Source organism: Aspergillus bombycis, assembly GCF_001792695.1.
Source record: "Aspergillus bombycis strain NRRL26010 chromosome Unknown contig00074, whole genome shotgun sequence".
NCBI lineage: Eukaryota > Fungi > Ascomycota > Eurotiomycetes > Eurotiales > Aspergillaceae > Aspergillus > Aspergillus bombycis.
In genome coordinates, this window is record NW_019170076.1 from 28090 (window position 1) to 46608 (window position 18519).

Below are 18519 nucleotides of genomic sequence, written 5' to 3' on the forward strand. Positions count from 1 at the left end.
GATAGCCATCACACTGTTGCTAACCGGAAAGTGCCCCCTATTATCCTACCCTCATCGCGCTTAGGAATCATATCCACACACACCACCAGTTGTCTCCACTCCCTGGCCCATGTCACTGCATACTCCGTAGTGCCTTAGCTGCATGGGCCGCCGCCAATCCCTTCTCCACTCTCAGCATCCCATCAATTCATCTAGATCCAGGGTCTCTGACGCACGAGGAAAAAATACACCTGCATGACACTCAAAATGACAAAGGAACTGGAGCACAGTCGTAACTTTTTTCTATTCCTTTTCGAGGATTGGCTCAATGGATTGTCTGGATGCGGCCTTGAACATGTGCCTTCCCTGGCATCTGCACCAAAATAAAAATTTCCCAGTGTTGTAGGTATTGAGATTTTGCGTTGGAAAAGCCAATTAGCCCAGAAGATTCCCTCTTCCAGAGCTATATAGCTACCGAGGGGCATCTGTTAGTTGGAAGAACATTTGCTAACTCTCCAGTTCTTTCCTCTTTTATCCCCCCCCGCCTCCTTCTCTACTTCCCTTCACTCTCACCTTCCATCTCTCGTGGGAAGACCATCCATTCTTTTTTTTATTCGTTGAATTTCCCTTACTGAACACGACCTTCCAACCCCCCAGCTCTACATCTTTCATTGTTCCTATTCCCACTACAATTATAAGTTGATCCCGTAGCAACAGTATTGCCGAACTGTCGATCGCATTTACTCTCCGGTTTTAGTCATTTTTGTGGCTTCGCGCGCGGCTAAAACTCTCTATTCGAGGTGTGCCAGGAGAAAGATTTGTCAGGATAAGGAGAAAAAAGTGATGAAATATTTTATTAACTCTGTTGGTTTCAAAAAACAAGCCTGAGTTTACTCACTGTCTTTGTAACGCCATGGAATTCCCATATATGCGAGTGTTCATTGCTCTTTTGTCAGTAGTTCGACCTTTCCTTATTCTATTGCTGCGCTAGAATATTGTTTACACAGACCACTGGTTTAGACATTGAATAACTAACGTATCGTTCACAGTGTTTACCGTTATCTTCGCCTTATTGTGAACCTTGTATCGTTCTGGACTTTTAAGCCCATTCTCCCACCAGAGAACCCGAGATTGACCGCACAAGATGTGACTGTCATCCTTCCTACTCTCGAGGGTTGCGGTGATGAGTTGGTTGAGACAATCAGAACAATTCTTGACAATCATCCTTATGAGCTCCTGTTAGTGACCATCGAAGCAAATCGGAAGAGAGCTGAGAAAATGTTGAGCTTGATGCCTGCTTCAAAATCGAGAATCCGGCTTTTTACGGTCACGCACCCCAATAAACGCCGCCAGATGACGAGGGCCATTCCAGAGGTCCGTACGCCTATTACTATTTTCGCTGATGATGATGTGAGCTGGCCGAACACAGTACTTCCATGGATTCTGGCACCATTCGAGAAGGATGAGCGATACGGAGGTGTAGTGACCTGCCAAAGGCTTCGTCGTGCTGCAGCACCAACATTCTCCCAGAGGATTTGGGGGTTTTTAGGAGCTCTTTACTTAGAGAGAAGAAACTTTGATTGCGCGGCCACGACGCATGTTGATGGAGGTCTTCCCTGTATGTCGGGGCGAACTGTGGCGTATAGGACGGACATTTTGCAAGATGAGGGCTTTACTTATGCTTTCACAAATGAGGAATGGTGGTTTGGCAGATATCAACTGAATGCCGACGACGACAACTTCATTACACGTTGGATGGTGTCACATGGCTGGGAGACCTTTATGCAGTACCATCCCGAAGCTGAAGTCCTGACTACCTTGGAAGATAACCCCAAATTTTTGAAGCAATGCGCGCGATGGTCTCGGAGCAATTGGAGGAGCAACCTTACTAGTATGTTCCATGAAAAACATATCTGGTAGTAAGTAATTCATTATATACCCCTTCCTCATCTCCTAGCTCTTCCTCCTGTTCTGGTATGCTGCCCGCTTGAGAATATACCGGATCAAGTATAGAGGCACACTTTACCACAGCGGTAGCTGGGTCCCTTAAGGGGCTAGTTTATCGTTGGCAAGAGTTGTACCTAACTTGCCAATATGTGCAATGTCTGAATTTGGCAAACCATACGGAGGACAAGCCTCACCCAGGTCATATGCTAATAATTTAATACCAGTCGCCAGCCATGGAGCGCATACGCTGTCCATCTGACCACTTTGTCACCTCCGGCCCTCTTAGGCGACTTGCTACTCGTCCTCCTGTGCCACAAAGCCACGACCTCCTGGGAGGAAGATTCACACGCACTCGCCATGCAAACCCTCGGGGTATGGATGTTTGTGAGCAAATTCATCAAGCTTTTGGGGCATTATATCCGATACCCCGTCGACTTCTTACTCTTACCTGTGTCTATCCTCTTTGGGTATTTCCACGGAGGAATAAAGATGTACGCAGTGATGACTCTCAACGTGGTAAGTTACAAATTAAGATTAGTCTCCCTTTTAGTTTCTCGAATCTCCAGCAGAATGGGCAAGGGTGCAGAGTTTTAAGGTCTGTTTTGGAGCCTTGTGCTTGAAAATTGGTTCTAGCCACTTCTCTGCTCAAGCAATCTGAAACCACCCATTCACCCCCGCCTCAAAATGTGCTTTGGTCACGGGTCTCCTATTTTTGTGCATATTTTGGGTCATGATCTGTTTAACTTGGATGGCCAGCCGTTGGCTGCCTCTTCCTTCGATTTTTCCATTTTCCTCTAGCCCCACCTCTCTTCTTTGGTACATTTCCGCCTCTGCGAGTGTATACCAAGTTCCTTGTCCCCATTGGCATACTCAGGATAGTCATGTAAAGATTTCGCTAACATGGGCATTTCCCCTGTAATCACAGACCACATGGGGTAGCAGAGATGGTGCCGACGATTACGACGCTGAGCGTATGAAGAAGCGGACAGGCAGTGACCGTCCGAAGTCACCTTATTACCCGAAGTTCATCACCCAATAATTTTGGCTTTGGGTGATTGGTGGGGAATTGGTAGTATCTGGGCACAACCTCGTCCAACTTGTCACCATTGTATGTGCTCTGCAATTATCACCTGACGAACGAGGCGTACCACCTATAACTCGATGGAGCCATCCAACCAATGTCCCATTTAGGTCATCGTGACATCTCCAAAATGTTGCTCTGTCCATGATCTAACTTCTCTTTTCTTCCATGCTAACGAAGGAATGCCTCGATGACAATTATGCAACTTGAGATTGAGCAAAATGAGACCTCGAAGATTTACAACTTCCAAGGTTCTCGGCCTTCTTTTACCCACCTTGTCGAGGTTCTCTTTGGTTCTTTCTTGGTATCCGATTGCATTATATCTCGTGATATGATACTGCAGCACAGTTTCACTTTTAATGACCTTTTGCCGTCTCTCTCTCTCTCTCTTTCTTTATTTATTTTATATTATTCCCCCCCCCCCCTCCCCTTTCCTTTCCTTTCCTTTTCCTTTGAACATTCCCCTCGCCCCTTTTCTTTCGAGACACCTAGGAATTCCCAGTGCTCAGACTCAACAGCACAAAGATGGGATAGAGATATTTTATCTTTTTATGGGCTTATTGACCCCCTAATGCCCAATAAAACAAAGAGAGGAGGAAAAGGAGAAGAAAATGGCGAACTGGAGATAATTTTGTAAATTACTAAGGCATGGGCGAGATCGCCTGGCACTCGTGCCACACTCCTTGTTTTTCTCATTTTATTTCTTCCCCTTCGTTAGAGCAGAGTTGGAGTTTGGGAGGCTTTCTGAAGTAACAAATTTTTCGCGAGCCTTTGGCTTGTTCATTGTTATTAGTACCGTTCGGTATAATTTCTAATGAATCGAACCTTCGCCATTGATGATTGACTGTTGTTAATACCGCGCAATAAGCTACAAGTTAGTAATGAAAAAATTTGACTTTGAGAGGCTCAATACAACCGACATTCCAGGCTACTTGTGGATGGACAAATTAAGGGGAGATGTCAACAAATACCTACTACTAGTTGTATTTGCCATAATACACACACACACACACACACACACACAATATATATAGCGCCCAGAACTTGACCATGTAATCTGTAATCTGTACTGGCTATTTTATAGTTACTGGGCTCTGTGGACTATGTAATCCGGAGAAATTGAGTACTATTACGGAGAACACCAAATCAAGTGTGGCGTATGTGGCGAGCAGCACAGGACCCGCTTAAACTAGTGCCTTGAGGTAGCAACACGACGTACATACTACTAGGACTAGCCTCACCCGGTAGTATCTTGTTTTCGCCTATACATGCACCTATCATTACACATTAACCGTTTCCTGAGCATTGCAGATTACAGTTTTCCTGTTAACTCCTTGGTACATAAAGGCTGTGTTGAAAACAAGATGCTGTGTTTTTCTCAAGCCCCGGTGGCTTTTTCACGGCGAATATTTTCGATCACAACCCGACACAACGTTGTTATATCGCGCTCTTTTCACTTTTCCCCATCGAGGCCGCTATTGCTCATCCAGTCACAGCCCATGGCCCTCCTCCGAAGGCTCCCTCCGCCGCCCCAAAGTACAATGAACTCACGAGACAACAAGATGGCAATGAGCTACACACTCGAACGGCAAAGCCGCCACCTCTCAAAAAGAGGTTCTGGAAGAGTGTTGATATTAAGATGAAGCCAGGTATATTTCCTAGTCTATTCTATGTGTAAATATATGGCTGACTGCATCCTTGTGGTCCTCCAGAAGGAGATTACCAAGTCCTGCTAGACACCAGGCCTGTTCGAACCCCCGCAAAAGATGTCCTCTATATCCCGCCAACAAAGCCTCACCTTGCACATTTGATCGCTCTAGAATGGGATGTCATGACCTCGGCCCAGCAAGCTTTGAAAAATCATATGATTCCACTAACTTCTCTCGCTGCGCGAGCCGCGGACATTGCCCGAGAAGATGCGAACGGCGAGACGATTACAAGAGGCCAAATTGTGAAAACTGCAATGCGCTATCTAGAGACAGATACCTTACTTTGTTGGGTGCCGGAGAAGAATGACTACAGCGTTGAGGAAGAAGTTGACGAGCATGATCGGAGACCAGAAAGTCTCCGAGAGGCCCAGATGAGAGTTGCGAAAAATGTAATCTCTTTTTTAAGCACCATGGTGTGGCCTGGTATTGAGATTAGACCCATTTTGGATTCTGAGAGTATCCTGCCGGTGTCGCAAACTCAAGCCACGAATGATATTATTGAACAATGGATTTTCGGCCTACAAGCGCACGATTTAGCTGCTCTTGAAAGGGGTATTCTTGCTTCAAAGAGTTTACTGGTGGCTGTGAGGCTGGTATCGGAGTGGAGTGAAAACTTACGCCATGTACAACGACCGAACCAGAAGAAATTCGGCATCGAAGAAGCGGCTGAAGCGTCCAGCTTGGAGGTAAAGTGGCAAACAGATATGTGGGGTGAGGTTGAGGATACACATGATGTTGATAAGGAGGATTTGAAGCGACAACTTGGTAGTGTCATTGTCTTGGTGAGCGGAGTGACGAAGTGACGAAGTTCTTGTCCTTTGATGCTGTATATTGTATCTATTTAGACGCCAAGTTCAGATTTTGTGGACCATCGTACATTATAATTACATATACAACCATAATTTGCACATTGCAATGAGCCTGTTAGCTTACTCTGGATAGATGCATGTGACAGCTTTAATAGCTTCTTACCCTATTTTCCCCATCACCGAGCCACCACTTCATCTTCGTTGCCTTTCGATACTAAATTTGACTCCTGAGTTGAAACCTAGAGCCGGCAGCTGTCTCCTCGCCAAGGCGCGGGATAGCAAAACCTGCTGTTAATTTGGGGCCCTTTACGACGATCATCGCGCTCCCACGTGTTGACCCAGACAATGAAAGTTTGCCCTCACCAATCAATATTCTAGTGATAGTCCGTGACTTCCTACACAGTACATTAGCAACTCCACGCCTTTCCTCGGCTGCCTCCTCTCTTCTATGTATCTTTCCCCGCAATACTTGGGGAAATTTAAAGTGTCGCTCGTGGCGAGAAAGTGATGACGGAGAAGGGTGAAGGGTAAGTTCCGCTGCGGCTTCTTGAAGTAAACGACCTTGGTTTCATGGATCACATGTCGAGGCCGTGTGTCGCTCTAGGCATACTTGGAGTCCTCGGGCTTCAGATATCTCAGTAGTCATTTTATCGTTCAGATCATTTGATACTTGAACCTGGCGTTTTTTATCGTCTTCGCTATTCAAGGAGTGGCCCGCAGACCTCTTAGACCCTTTGGGTACTTTACTAATTCGTGTTGCCCAAATCCCTTAGGCACAAACGCTCCAGAAGTGCCTTGGCGCTTGCAATTCTGCACCGTGATAAATCGAGGGACGGCCACGAGGGGACGCCTGGCCACGATAGTGGTTCGCCCGAATCTGTTGCTTCTGCTCCCGTAAACGATCCGCCACATTTCCCTGCTCTAGCTGCCACTCAAAGTTCAACCCATCGAAAGTCCCGTCAAGAAGTAAACACTCCCCTTATGCCGGACGAGAACTCCTTGGAGCAGGTACGCTCCAATCAAAGCGGCGATCATATCGAGAGGCTGCCTGCATTGACAACTGCAGACAGCATTAGTATGTCGCTAGACCAGTCTGTAAGGACATTTAGACTTTTTGAGATCCTGCGGAGTGGGGATACAACCGCGATATCAAAAGCTATCAAAGAGACTAAAGATCCTCAGGGAGCAAACAGTCTCTCTGGAACGACTATGCTCCATTTAGCGATCCAATGCGCCGAACCGCAGGTTGTGGAATACATTCTTTCTAGTGGCTATGAACTCGATATCAACGCGCGCGATAGAGATGGTAATACACCACTCCACCTCGCCGCCCAGCTCGGAAGAGGATCTTTAGTTCGTGAGCTACTAAATCGACCTCCTCTCAATGACTCAATTGTCAACTACCGTGGCCAAACCGCTCTAGATGTTGCCCGCACCCCAGAGATCTTTCAACAACTTCAGCTTGCACGATCGCTCTTTATTGACGGCAAGTCACAAGAAATCCAGTCACTCATCTCCAAGGGTGACTATGAACAGCTAGAGAAGGTACTGGAAGAGCCACGGGTTGAAGGAATCATGGATATCAATAGTTTGGACCTGGTCACTGACACTGCGACTGCTCAGTCCGGCGGCACTCTGCTGCATGAGGGTGCCAGGAGGAAAGATACGAAACTCATTCAGCTATTACTGATGCATGGGGCAGATCCCTTCCGTCGCGACAAAAAGGGTAAATTACCACAGGATGTCACAAAGGACGACAGGACACGTGCAATAGTCAAAAAGTCTCCCGCTGCTGTCATTGCTCAGCGCGGCATCCAAGAGAAGGCCATTCTTGGGACCAATTCGGGTCAAGGCGTTTTGGGCCGAGCTAGTGTAGGGGAGGCACCTTTTGCAGGAAAGGATTCTCGCGAAATGAGGGGCTACTTGAAGAAATGGACAAACTACACTAGTGGCTATAAACTGCGGTGGTTTGTACTCGAAGACGGCGTGCTTAGCTATTATAAGCATCAAGGTAAGCGACGAGAGATGTTCCAAAAGGTTGCAACTATCGTTGGTGTCTAACTTATTTTGATCAGATGACGCCGGGTCCGCATGTCGTGGTGCTATTAATATGAAAATTGCTAAACTCAACATGGACTCGCAAGACAAGACTCGATTTGAAATTCATGGCAAATCATCCGTCAAATACCACCTTAAAGCTAATCATGTTGTCGAGGCAAAGCGTTGGTTTTGGACTCTCAATAACGCTATACAGTGGGCAAAAGATGAGGCAAAAGAGGAAGAGAGACGCCAATCTCGGCATGCCGAGGTGCTCCGTCAAGCCAAGATCGAACAGATTGAGGGACGAACAGCTGATAGCTCATCCGATTCACCCTGCCTCGCTGCTACCAAGTCTAGCGGGAAGGGCCTTACTGCTCCATCTCTAGGTGTTTCAGGTAGTAGTGTTACAAGACTTAGCGCCCAGGTGTCTCGCACAACGCTGGAAAGCATACCTGCAGATGAGGAAGGCTCTTTCCGAGGATCATACGACCAGGGTGTCCTGCAAAATGAGGTAAATCGGGTGGCCAGCCATGTAGCTACTGTGCCGGAAGGCGAGGGTGATGATGATGATTATGGTGATTATGCATCCAGCCGGGATGTGCCAATGGCTGATAAAGACGCTTTGAACATCACTGCACAGTCTGCAAATCTTCAACTTGATATCCTCGCGGGTGTAGCGTCCTCACTGCAAACTGAGAAGTCGAGGAACCCAAGCTTGTCGCTCGCGGACTCGGCAGTTGATCAAGCTCTAGCTGCTTATGAAGCAGCTGTGAGTAGTCTCCAGGGGCTAGTGCAAAATCTCCTCAAGATATCCCGGGATCGTGATGCCTACTGGCAGTATCGATTGAATAGGGAAGCGCATCTCCGTAAGATGTGGGAAGAAAGTATGGCACGGGTTGCGCAGGAACATGAAGAGTTACAGTCAAAGATGGGAGAATCTGAGGAGAAGCGCCGACGTACGAAGCGTGCCCTCAAGGAAGCCTTAGAGGTCTCGTCAGCAACCACTAGTTGTGCTGTCGGTAAAGCGCCATCTCGTATGGCATCTACAGGTGAAGAAGGGTATGGGATTGATGAACGGATAGAGGCACATGCTCCAGGAGCTGAGAGTCCTTCTCAGGTTGATGAGCAAGCCGGGCGACCACTTCGGCGTAAGAAGTCGACTCTTTCTCAGATCAGTGATCTGTGTGATTCGGCATCGGATGACGAGGACGAATTCTTCGATGCGATTGACTCCGGGGAGATCGAAGTGGAGAACTTAGCACATACAGAAACAAGTACCGAAAAGGAAAAATCGGTGGGAGAAAGAACCGAATTGAGGGCCATAAAACGGCTGGAAATAGCACCATCGTTCAAAGGATATGAGGAACCTATCAGAACGAAATTGAAGATGGATTATGATAATCGGCCAAAAATATCCTTGTGGGTGAGTGATATTTAACCACTACCAAGCTAGTAAGCAACAGGCACCGTTTTACTTATTATTATCATCTTAGGGCATTCTGAAATCGATGATTGGGAAAGACATGACCAAGATGACTCTGCCAGTTTCCTTCAACGAACCTACGTCTTTACTACAACGTGTGGCTGAAGACTTGGAGTATGCGGATCTTCTTGACGTGGCTGCTGATCGATCTGATTCAATGGAACGCATGGTGTATGTCGCTGCCTATGCGGCGAGTGAGTACGCCTCGACAATAGGCCGTGTTGCCAAACCGTTCAACCCTCTTCTGGGAGAGACATTTGAGTATGTCAGGCCCGATAAAGGCTACCGGTTCTTCGTTGAGCAAGTCAGCCACCACCCGCCAATTGGTGCTGCCTGGGCGGAATCGCCAAAGTGGGATTATTATGTAAGTGTCAAGCCGTAGGACGAAAGTAATACGTCACCACACCGCTAAGAGTTTCAATAGGGTGAATCTGCCCTTAAGTCCAAGTTCTACGGGAAATCCTTCGATATCAACCTTCTTGGAACCTGGTTCCTGAGGTTACGCCCTGCTTCGGGAGGCGAAGAGCTCTACACGTGGAAAAAAGTCACCTCGTCTGTCATTGGCATTATTACTGGTAACCCCACAGTTGACAACTATGGGTTAATGGAGATCAAGAATTGGACGACCGGCGAGGCCTGCTACCTTGATTTCAAGCCAAGGGGCTGGAAAGCCTCGTCTGCATATCAGGTGGCCGGTAAGATCGTAGACAAGGGCGGATCCCCGAAATGGAGCATTGGTGGCCGTTGGAACGACAAGATTTTTGCTCGCCATACTCCTGGATATGAGGTGGATGTATCCAGTCAAGACCCGGAGTCGTCTAAGGCGTTTTTGGTATGGCAATGCCACTCCCGCCCAAGCGGTATCCCGTTCAACTTAACGCCTTTCGTTATCACATTGAATGCCCTTCCAGAAGATCTGAAACAGTATCTCCCCCCAACTGACACCCGACTTCGACCCGATCAACGTGCAATGGAGGAGGGAGACTATGATATTGCCGCTAACGAAAAGCATCGAGTTGAAGAAAAGCAACGAGCCAAACGAAGAGAGAGGGAGACAAAAGGAGAAGAGTACCAGCCAAAGTTCTTTATTCGGAAAAAGTGCCCGATTACTAGTGAAGATTATTGGGCGCACAATGGGAAGTATTGGGCCTCCAGGGAAGCACAGGACTGGAGTATATGTGAGGACATCTTCTGAAGATGGTCTCCATGCCGCACTTAAGTGGTTTTGGGTTCAATCCTACAAACAGCTCTAGTAGTATTTCAATGTGTCACGGTCTTGTTTCGTAATTTCCTTTGGGTACAATGATTTTTCTCGAGTGAGATCATACAATCATCAGTAATTGATAATAGGCACAAAGTTATAAAAATTCATCCAAAGGCCCTCAGTAATACGGATCTAATTTGGATCATGACCCTTTGATCACGTGTCAATGCGGGATCGTTACTTGGAAAGAACAATTGCCAACTCTCCGCATCAGCAGATGATTGCTACTTGGGTCGCCTTCTAACAACCATCACAATGACCGGCGAATATACCTGTGGACGTTGTCTACAGGTGCTCCGGCAACAGGTTGCGGCTCATGGCCCTGTGATCCGATTGCAGACGGCATATAACCCAAGACGGATATACAGGCCATCGGTCTCCCTCGTGCGAAGCTTTGGTTCACGAAGTGACAGTCGTTTCACATCCAAAAATCTCCAAGGCCACATCAAACGGGCCACCACGCCTTCGTCTTGTAATTCCAATGCTGTATCACACAGCGTTCCGCAATATGTGCAGCGCGCCACGTCCGCTACGTCGACTTACTCGCCAGAAACGCGTGCTTTGCTGCAACCAAACAACTTGTTCCACCCATTTTCTCGGTCGCCTTCACCTTCGATCCGGCAACGTGCTGCGTTTATCAAACAAAATGCTTTTTGCCCTCACCCTAGTCACCAACAGACCCGTGCACCAGTCTCCCCACATGACCCCGAGTCGCGAAAGAGCCAGCAAAGCACGAGTCCCCCAGCCCATTCGCATTTTGAATGCCCTGACTGTGGTGTCCCAATCTATTGCTCAGAAGGCCACTGGATGGATGACTTTGAGGCACATTTGGAGATTTGTGAGACCATCAGACAGATAAACGAGGATGATCACGATCTCCACTCTGGTCGGTTTTTCCCCGAGTTTTCTTACCCGGGTCTTCAGGATGATAACTTCGTCATCAACATGACAAATTGGGACACCTTTTTGTATACGCGAGAGTTCGATGCGATCAACCATGATCGGAGTATGCGGCAAGTGACTAGGATGCTCACTTACCCTCTTACAATTGGGAGTGTCTTGCACGAGCTGAGCCCTTACAGCGTTCGGAAAGGTGGTAGACTTACAGCTGAGGGACTCAAGAGTGTGAGCGGTAAGTTATCATAGATGAAATGCGAATGAATCCACCTACTGACCCTCTCCATTCAGCGCTTCGATACACTCTGCACCCTCCCAAGACTGGAGAAGGAGTTGATATTCAAGGATTGCGCTTGAAGGCCCCACCGATTAGGATATTCATTCTGGGCGCGCGCGCCGAGTCTTCACTACCTCGTGATGTCTGGCTTCAGCTCAGTTATATCTTCCCACGATCCCTCATCCATTTAATTTTTATTGGACCAGAGAGCATGGCCAACCGAGACGCTGAGTTCCCACTTCCTGAACGGACGCCCGAGAACCCGTTCGGAGGGATCGTGGAAGACAGACTTGGCGGGCAGATGAAGATTACAACGTACGTCGACTACTTCCACACAATGTACAAAGCGCAATATTTCCAGCCGTTCGATCCATATTTAGACTGTATCATGCTCTTCCATCCTGGTCTCGGACACCCGGCCAGCTCCCATGAATGGGAAGAAACGCTACCACAACTACTAGAGACCAAAGTCCCGATTATCAGCACTGGCTATACGCAGTGGGATATGGAGAGGGATATCAATTGGGTCCATGAGAAATGTGCTGGTGAATTTGATATCTTGTTGGAACCAGGCGAGAACATCTTTCGCAGTCTGAGGTGGGATCTCAATGACTTGGACCCTCATGATGTTTCTTGCGGAAACTGGGGGTTATGGGCATTCAGAGGGAAAAGGTTCGTTATATGCATCCCTTATTAGCACCCTTCCATCCTGTATATGTTTATATTTGACTTTATTCGCAAGTTTCTATGTTTGTCTGCTAACCAACTCAACCACAGATACGAGGCGACGCTCAAGGGTTAGAGTTCTCCTTCGCCTGTATATTTACCAGACGTCTTGGTTGCACATCGAGTGGCCATTTAATCAACGTGGTTTGATTAGGGTTGAAGGAACAAGAGTTCCCAATCTATATCCTATATTCAGCCTTTATGGTTCTATTTCAATACAATCCTTGTACTATTGTCTATGTTATCTAATACTGTGCCATATATAGAAGTGTTTCTTTTGATGAACATCACATGACAATCGACTAATCCTTACTAGTGCGTAAATACTAGAATATTGTATTATAGTAGCATACTCAGAGGCAACACCTTGAAATTAAGTTATGCATGAACAAGGCAAGTTTCAATCATCGGCAGTCCATTCACTCCTGTACTCGTTATCCCGGAACATGAATTGGGGCCGGGAGAAGCCAAAATAAATCCAATATAAGATTTTCAAGATCAAGAAAGAAAAAGGGTATAAAAGGTCGGAATCGTAATAATGGGTGGCAGGGAATTAAGCTATCAACGAGGCTGACAATCAAAATTCGAGTCACAGCATAGTAAAATAGAATAAAAGATGGCGACCCGTCCCAACAGATGATGAACACCATCATGTAGAACTACTGTAGACTTGGCTGAAGCTGCTTAGGAGAATCGCATGAGTAATGAGACAGGTATAGGGAAGGCAGTTTGCTTTGAAGGGATAGTTGATATGCGGCTGGGTTTGCCAACTCCCTATTGGCATTGTCTTCTCTCTATGCTTGGCCCACAAAGCACGTCAATCAACAAGTGTTCAAAAGCAATACACATGGTGCTCTGCAGTCATATCGGTTCATTGACAGAGACATGACCATTGTCGTGCATGCGCGCTGCTTCGAACTGCACACTGGGGCCTTTAGAGCACTATGAAGCCAGCGGCAGCGATAACGCCCACAGCCATTGCACTAGGGAGCTTAATGGCAGGGGCACCACCAGTAGCCTGGGGGACGATATACGATGAAGGTGTCACAGAAGGAGTCGCAGAAGGGGTCTTTGAAAAGAGTGGAGTGGAAGACGCCCTAGCGGAGCTAGAAGGAGTGTGGGTTGAGAAAGCAGAAGAGCTGGGAGACGCCGTAGAAGTTGGTGCAGGGTTTGAAGTCGTTACAGGAACGACCTCGATGGTGAGGGTCTTGGTTGGCGCATCCTCTCCCAGGGTGACAGGCGCAAGAACGGCGGTGATGATGAGAAGAGCTTTGCTGAATTGCATCTTGACTGCAACGAGATAATGGACTCAACTCGTTGCGTGGTGTACGATTTCAATTGGGCTGGCTTTGTTTTGAATCGCGTGTGGGCGGGAATGCGACAGAGGTGCGAGATAGTATATGTATTTTGTTGCTTTTTTGGATTTCGTACGTTGGCCAAAAGAGTGAATGGAGCTGGAAATGAGTGACAGCTCTTGTGTATAGTTGAGAAGAAGCAAGATTAAATGGATGGCAAGCACTGCTTTGATAAAATCAAAATGAAGGAGCGACTTGGGGGTAAAAGGTGAGGGAAAAGGGGTTCAGACTAAAGAGGAACGGGGCGTCTATAACTCGGCCATTGTCCGGAGACTCCGAGCGTGTCATTTTATTACCTAAACAGATGGTCTGTCGACTAGCAGCACACCGTCGTAGTACATTCATTCATTAGTCCATTCGTATAGGAAACTCTGATTGCAAGATGTCGATCTCTTCACTTGGCGCGTCCACTGCTATGAAGTTGTTCGTACCTGACTAACCCGTTAGTTCAATTCCTAGAACCATGGAAACAACTAACTAAGCGGGCGAGCAACACAAGAAGTAGTACCTATATCTTGCTCCAACCTAGGAATGGGAGCTATTTGCAGCAGCTAGGCTCATTATCGTGGAAGATCTTTCTCTCTGACTTCGTGCGTTGTACATACATTTTTGTCCTTCTTTGTTTATACGCGGACAGGGTAGTATCGGATAAACCTTTTGAGGGGCTTTGGGGGCTCTGTTTTTGAGACAATTTGTCTCCGAACGAGTCTAGTGGGGAAGTTTCAATTACTTTTGAACGAAATTTGTTGCGGCGGGCCGTGGGATCACGAGCCAAGGCTGTCCAAAAAGGGGTCTTACGAAGAGTAGCCTGAAAGGACCAAGTATATCATGAAATAAGTTTGTATCATGCGTAACAATGATGCGCCGTTAGTATCATTATGAACAATGGATGTGCCCCCATCCAACGCCCGAGAGTGGGTATCAATATCAAGGCTCTAGATCCATGAAAACAAGACGTTACCATAGCCAAGCCAAGCCAGGTAATCTTTGCTAGCCCAGCAAAGTCGCCGACACTAGGGCTCAAATTCTAAAGAGCCGGAATGGAAATCGTACAAATAAGGCCAGGAGAGGTGTGAATGAGAGCCCTCTCCCACCCACCAAAAGAAGGAGAAGGAGCCAGCAACTACCGTCAAACCATCTTGGGAGGACTGTAGGTTATATTATCCTAATGTGCAAGTCCAACGGCGGCATCACAGCCCCCAAATGGTACTGGCCACCAAGGCGGCCATTGGCCAATATCCACTGGTCTGGATCACCGTCCGAGCAGCGCCAGAAGGTGTAGATACGTTGGCAACAGTCGTCCCATTAGGTAACGTGCCATTGATATAAATGGTCTCAGTGCCATTGACTCTGACAATTTTAGCGACACTGGAATTCGTAGGCTGGGTGCCGTTGAAAATAGATTCATAATACGATCTATCCGAATTGTTATCGCATGCACATTCTGCATACTCTTCGCACAGACAGATTACCGGTATCGATGCGTTATGGTGTGTGATCTGGTCCACATATTGATATTGGTAGTTATATGGATAGGCGTAAGCTCCGTACAGCCAGATACCACCGAAGAATGCCAAAGCAGCTGTTGGCAGTATGATAGGTGCTATTCCTAGTGGTGATAGAGCACCGGAGGTATAGGGAGTGCGAGCACCACCCGCGTAGTAAATACCTCTACCATATGTGGGCTGTGGCCCTGACCCACTGCGAGAAGAGCCGCCGGAGTTGCTAGACGAGCTGTATAGAAAAATGATGGGTTAGTTATAAAAGCTCATATCACTTTAGGAATTTGGGACACTTACCCAGTTCTTGATGAAGAACCGCCACTACCTCCTCGCCCACCACTTCCACCACCACTGCCTCCCCCCCCTCGTCCTCCTCCACCTCCACGCCGTTTTTCTAAGTATACGGGTTCATGAGATCTAGGTACAGGAACCACATCTTCGGCTAGATCTGACCGTGGGATACTGGTGGCTGCAGTCGGGAGAAGGAGAATGATACTTATGAAGGCAACCTTCATTTCCCCCTTCTTTTAGATGCCGGAAAACCGATGATCTTCTTGATTTGGGAGATTGTTGTTAGGCTGTATAAACGTAGGATACTATATCGGGCTTTTGGATACAAAGCGGGAAGAGCTGCTTGAAAGATTGAGTCGCACGACTCGCTAGTGAACAAGGATAAAGGGGTAGTTAGGACAGGATAGTAATTTTTTATTTTTGCGAACCAACCTTTATTGTGGAAATTATCATGATTGCGTAGTATGGAGTAGAGATCGTTTAAGGGAGATGACTTCACCCTGAAAGTTAATGTCCATAAAATTACGGGTAGTTAAAGGAGAGCTCCATCGGTCATTGGACCAAAAAACCAAGCCACACTCGTATAAATGTCGGGTTTTACACTGCCTTTGCTCCGCAGGGCTTCTACTGCTTACCACCAAGGCGGTGCAAGTTAGAGCCGCATTATCACTCCAGAAGGTGTGTGCCGGACAGTCAGACTAGTACTACTCTACGCTGTAAGGTATTGGAACCAAACACGAGTCCACGCCTGTTCTTTCCTTTAATGTCAATCTATACACAGCAGCTTCTAACCCGATCCTGGATTAGCCACAGCCCATCACCAAATCAAATGATTCCGTGAAATGATGTACTAGACTGTTTATTACAGCTCTATAGGCACTATTTAATGGTTCACCGACCTACTGAGTGCAGTAGATATACATATATAGTACGAAATCCGTATTTCTAGCTTGGTTTAGCTTGACCACTATAAACATACAGCTCGCTCTTACAGCCCTACTCCGTTAGTGCTGATTGCCCACTCTCCTTTAAGCGTGGAATTATTCCCATCCTCACAGTTGCGGGAGGAAGGGCATGTCACCAGGTACATACATACACCAGATTCACTTTTGCCCTGCCTTGATAAGCGGCCTAAAAATGGGCTCCCACATCTACACTCGGATCCACTCCTCCAAATCATTTTCATGGCTCTGAATTTCCTCTTCTTGGGCATATCCTTCCTTGATTGCTTTCTCGATGACTGCCCAAGCAATATGCACGCTAATCTCGCTTATATTTTCAATATCGGGAAGGAGAGGCCGGCTTGGATCCCGTAAAGCCGGAGACTGAGAAGCTAACGCTCTGGCGGCTGCCACCAACATATTGTCAGAGAGGATCCTCGTCCGAGATAGAACTGCCCCAAGACCGATACCAGGAAAGCAGGTTGAACTGTTGCACTCCGCTATTTACAGTGATGCTTGTGTTAGCAGAGATTGAGAATAATAGCCTTGTACTGTCATGAAATATGGCTGCATATCACTCACCAACTTCGTATTCTATTCCGTTACGCTCAATGGGAGGGAGTGGACTCCCAGTGGTTGATGTCACCTGGTGAAGCTTCATGCAATCGTGTAGGGTTGTTTAAGGGAAAGACGGTAGGATGTTCAACGTGCTTTGCCATCTCCCGGATAATATCTTCTGTAAAGGCCTTTGGTTTTATTAACGTGCCGATCAAGGCATGCGTTTTTATCTTCTTTACAATTGAAAGTAAATCTGTACCCTTCTCCTTGGGCTACTCGTTGTCATCCCGTACAAATAGTGCTTGAGCTGCAGTAAGTTGGTCACCAAGATATTTGAGCAAAATATCTGGCTTATCTAGACACCTTTCCATTGAAGTTAGCTACCATGCCACCATCCAACCATCAGTATGACCTCCTACAAAAGACTCACCATATCTGTGCTGAAGCTTCTTTGTTCTGCCAGTGTCCGTAGTAATAGTATCGGCGACTTGTTTTGCAATCCCAGTACCAGCTGAGCCCGAGCCAAAGATAACTACACGCACATCTGCTAACTCGATGTTACCGACACGAAAAGCCGCCATTAAAGCCGCCATTAAAGCCGCCATTAAAGCCGCCATTAAAGCCGCCGAGTTCACACATCATTTTTCCTGAATGTCATCATTGAAACAGGGAATATGTGTTCGATACTGATTTAGAAGTCTGCTGGCATTATGGAGGCCAAAGTCTTTGCTGGATGAGTGTCAGTTTATTTACAGAGGATAGGAGGAAAAGGGACAGAAAGACAGTTAGAAAGGGGCTTGGGTGCCAAGGAAGCAAAAGAGGCGAATGGAGCGTTTAGATCAATACTAACAAATGAATGTAGGCTTTAGGAAACATTCTCCGGGAAGTTGTCACAAACTTTGCTACAACCCGATCGTATTCCTCACCTCTGACACGCGGCTGTCAAAGACCCAGGTACAGCTCATCGTTGAGTAAATCTTTGTTCTGCCATCAACTTAGCCCAGGACTTATAAGCTGCTATGACGACCATACATCTGTGCCACAATCTAGAACTACGGGCAGCTGTCGAGAAGGGTGAATTCCAGCACATAATGTTGCGAGAGCCAGTTTGGCAACAGATAGTAATATGGATCCAACACCTTGGTCTCCGATGTCCAGTATCTGCAATTGAAAGCGTGAGAGTTGCTCTTGGGAACTAAGAGAAGAATATTCCTCACTTCCTCACCATCACTAACCACGATGTAATCAACATCTATGTCGCGACCAAAATTGCAAAGATATTCTTCAATTCTATCCTGGTCTTTTATATTCAAGAAGCAGCCCTCTGGCCTTCTGAATAAGCGCGAGTAATTCTGAATTGCATCACCTTCTGTGGGTGTGTATATGATACTAAACATCTCTTTCAGATGAGTTTGTATCAACTATGACAAGGAGTTAATCCATTCATTCAAGCTTATTATGGAAGCTGATGACACATTAACGTACTTTATAGTACAGAACTTCATTCTGCGGCTTCATGCTTGCCATGAAAGTATTTTTCGCCAAATAATCGGTATGGCTCTTGTATTGTTGAAATGCCCGCTGGACCTGCTCTTCCAAAGTTTGGATGTTCAGAGGTAATAGACCATGCAGCTTGAAACCCCTCCGCTCTTCTTCGCTG

General features: G+C 46.9%; 6 protein-coding genes across 6 annotated transcripts; 3 read left to right on the forward strand and 3 right to left on the reverse strand.

Moving 5' to 3' along the window:
* Positions 1–892: 892 nt before the first annotated feature.
* ABOM_008092 (polysaccharide synthase Cps1) lies at positions 893–5519 on the forward strand (the record flags this gene model as incomplete). The annotated part of the gene is made up of 6 exons (XM_022535221.1): positions 893–930; positions 1029–1898; positions 2151–2442; positions 2852–2897; positions 4504–4656; positions 4720–5519. The coding sequence occupies 6 exons, from the start codon at positions 893–895 to the stop codon at positions 5517–5519; spliced, it is 2199 nt and encodes a 732-aa protein (XP_022386952.1).
* Positions 5520–6032: 513 nt separating this feature from the next.
* Positions 6033–10243, forward strand: ABOM_008093 (OSBP family protein; the record flags this gene model as incomplete). The annotated part of the gene is made up of 5 exons (XM_022535222.1): positions 6033–6052; positions 6299–7536; positions 7601–8988; positions 9059–9412; positions 9473–10243. 5 exons carry the CDS (start codon positions 6033–6035, stop codon positions 10241–10243), a joined length of 3771 nt encoding a protein of 1256 aa, XP_022386953.1.
* Positions 10244–10567: 324 nt separating this feature from the next.
* Positions 10568–12288, forward strand: ABOM_008094 (putative mRNA processing protein (Mss51); the record flags this gene model as incomplete). Its single annotated transcript, XM_022535223.1, has 3 exons — positions 10568–11444; positions 11501–12158; positions 12264–12288. 3 exons carry the CDS (start codon positions 10568–10570, stop codon positions 12286–12288), a joined length of 1560 nt encoding a protein of 519 aa, XP_022386946.1.
* Positions 12289–13146: 858 nt separating this feature from the next.
* Positions 13147–13497, reverse strand: ABOM_008095 (putative extracellular serine-rich protein; the record flags this gene model as incomplete). Its single annotated transcript, XM_022535224.1, has 1 exon — positions 13147–13497. The coding sequence occupies one exon, from the start codon at positions 13495–13497 to the stop codon at positions 13147–13149; it is 351 nt and encodes a 116-aa protein (XP_022386947.1).
* A 1260-nt stretch (positions 13498–14757) lies between these two features.
* Positions 14758–15584, reverse strand: ABOM_008096 (uncharacterized protein; the record flags this gene model as incomplete). The annotated part of the gene is made up of 2 exons (XM_022535225.1): positions 14758–15301; positions 15367–15584. 2 exons carry the CDS (start codon positions 15582–15584, stop codon positions 14758–14760), a joined length of 762 nt encoding a protein of 253 aa, XP_022386948.1.
* Positions 15585–16511: 927 nt separating this feature from the next.
* ABOM_008097 (NAD-dependent malic enzyme) lies at positions 16512–17476 on the reverse strand (the record flags this gene model as incomplete). The annotated part of the gene is made up of 2 exons (XM_022535226.1): positions 16512–16801; positions 17290–17476. The coding sequence occupies 2 exons, from the start codon at positions 17474–17476 to the stop codon at positions 16512–16514; spliced, it is 477 nt and encodes a 158-aa protein (XP_022386949.1).
* Positions 17477–18519: the final 1043 nt, after the last annotated feature.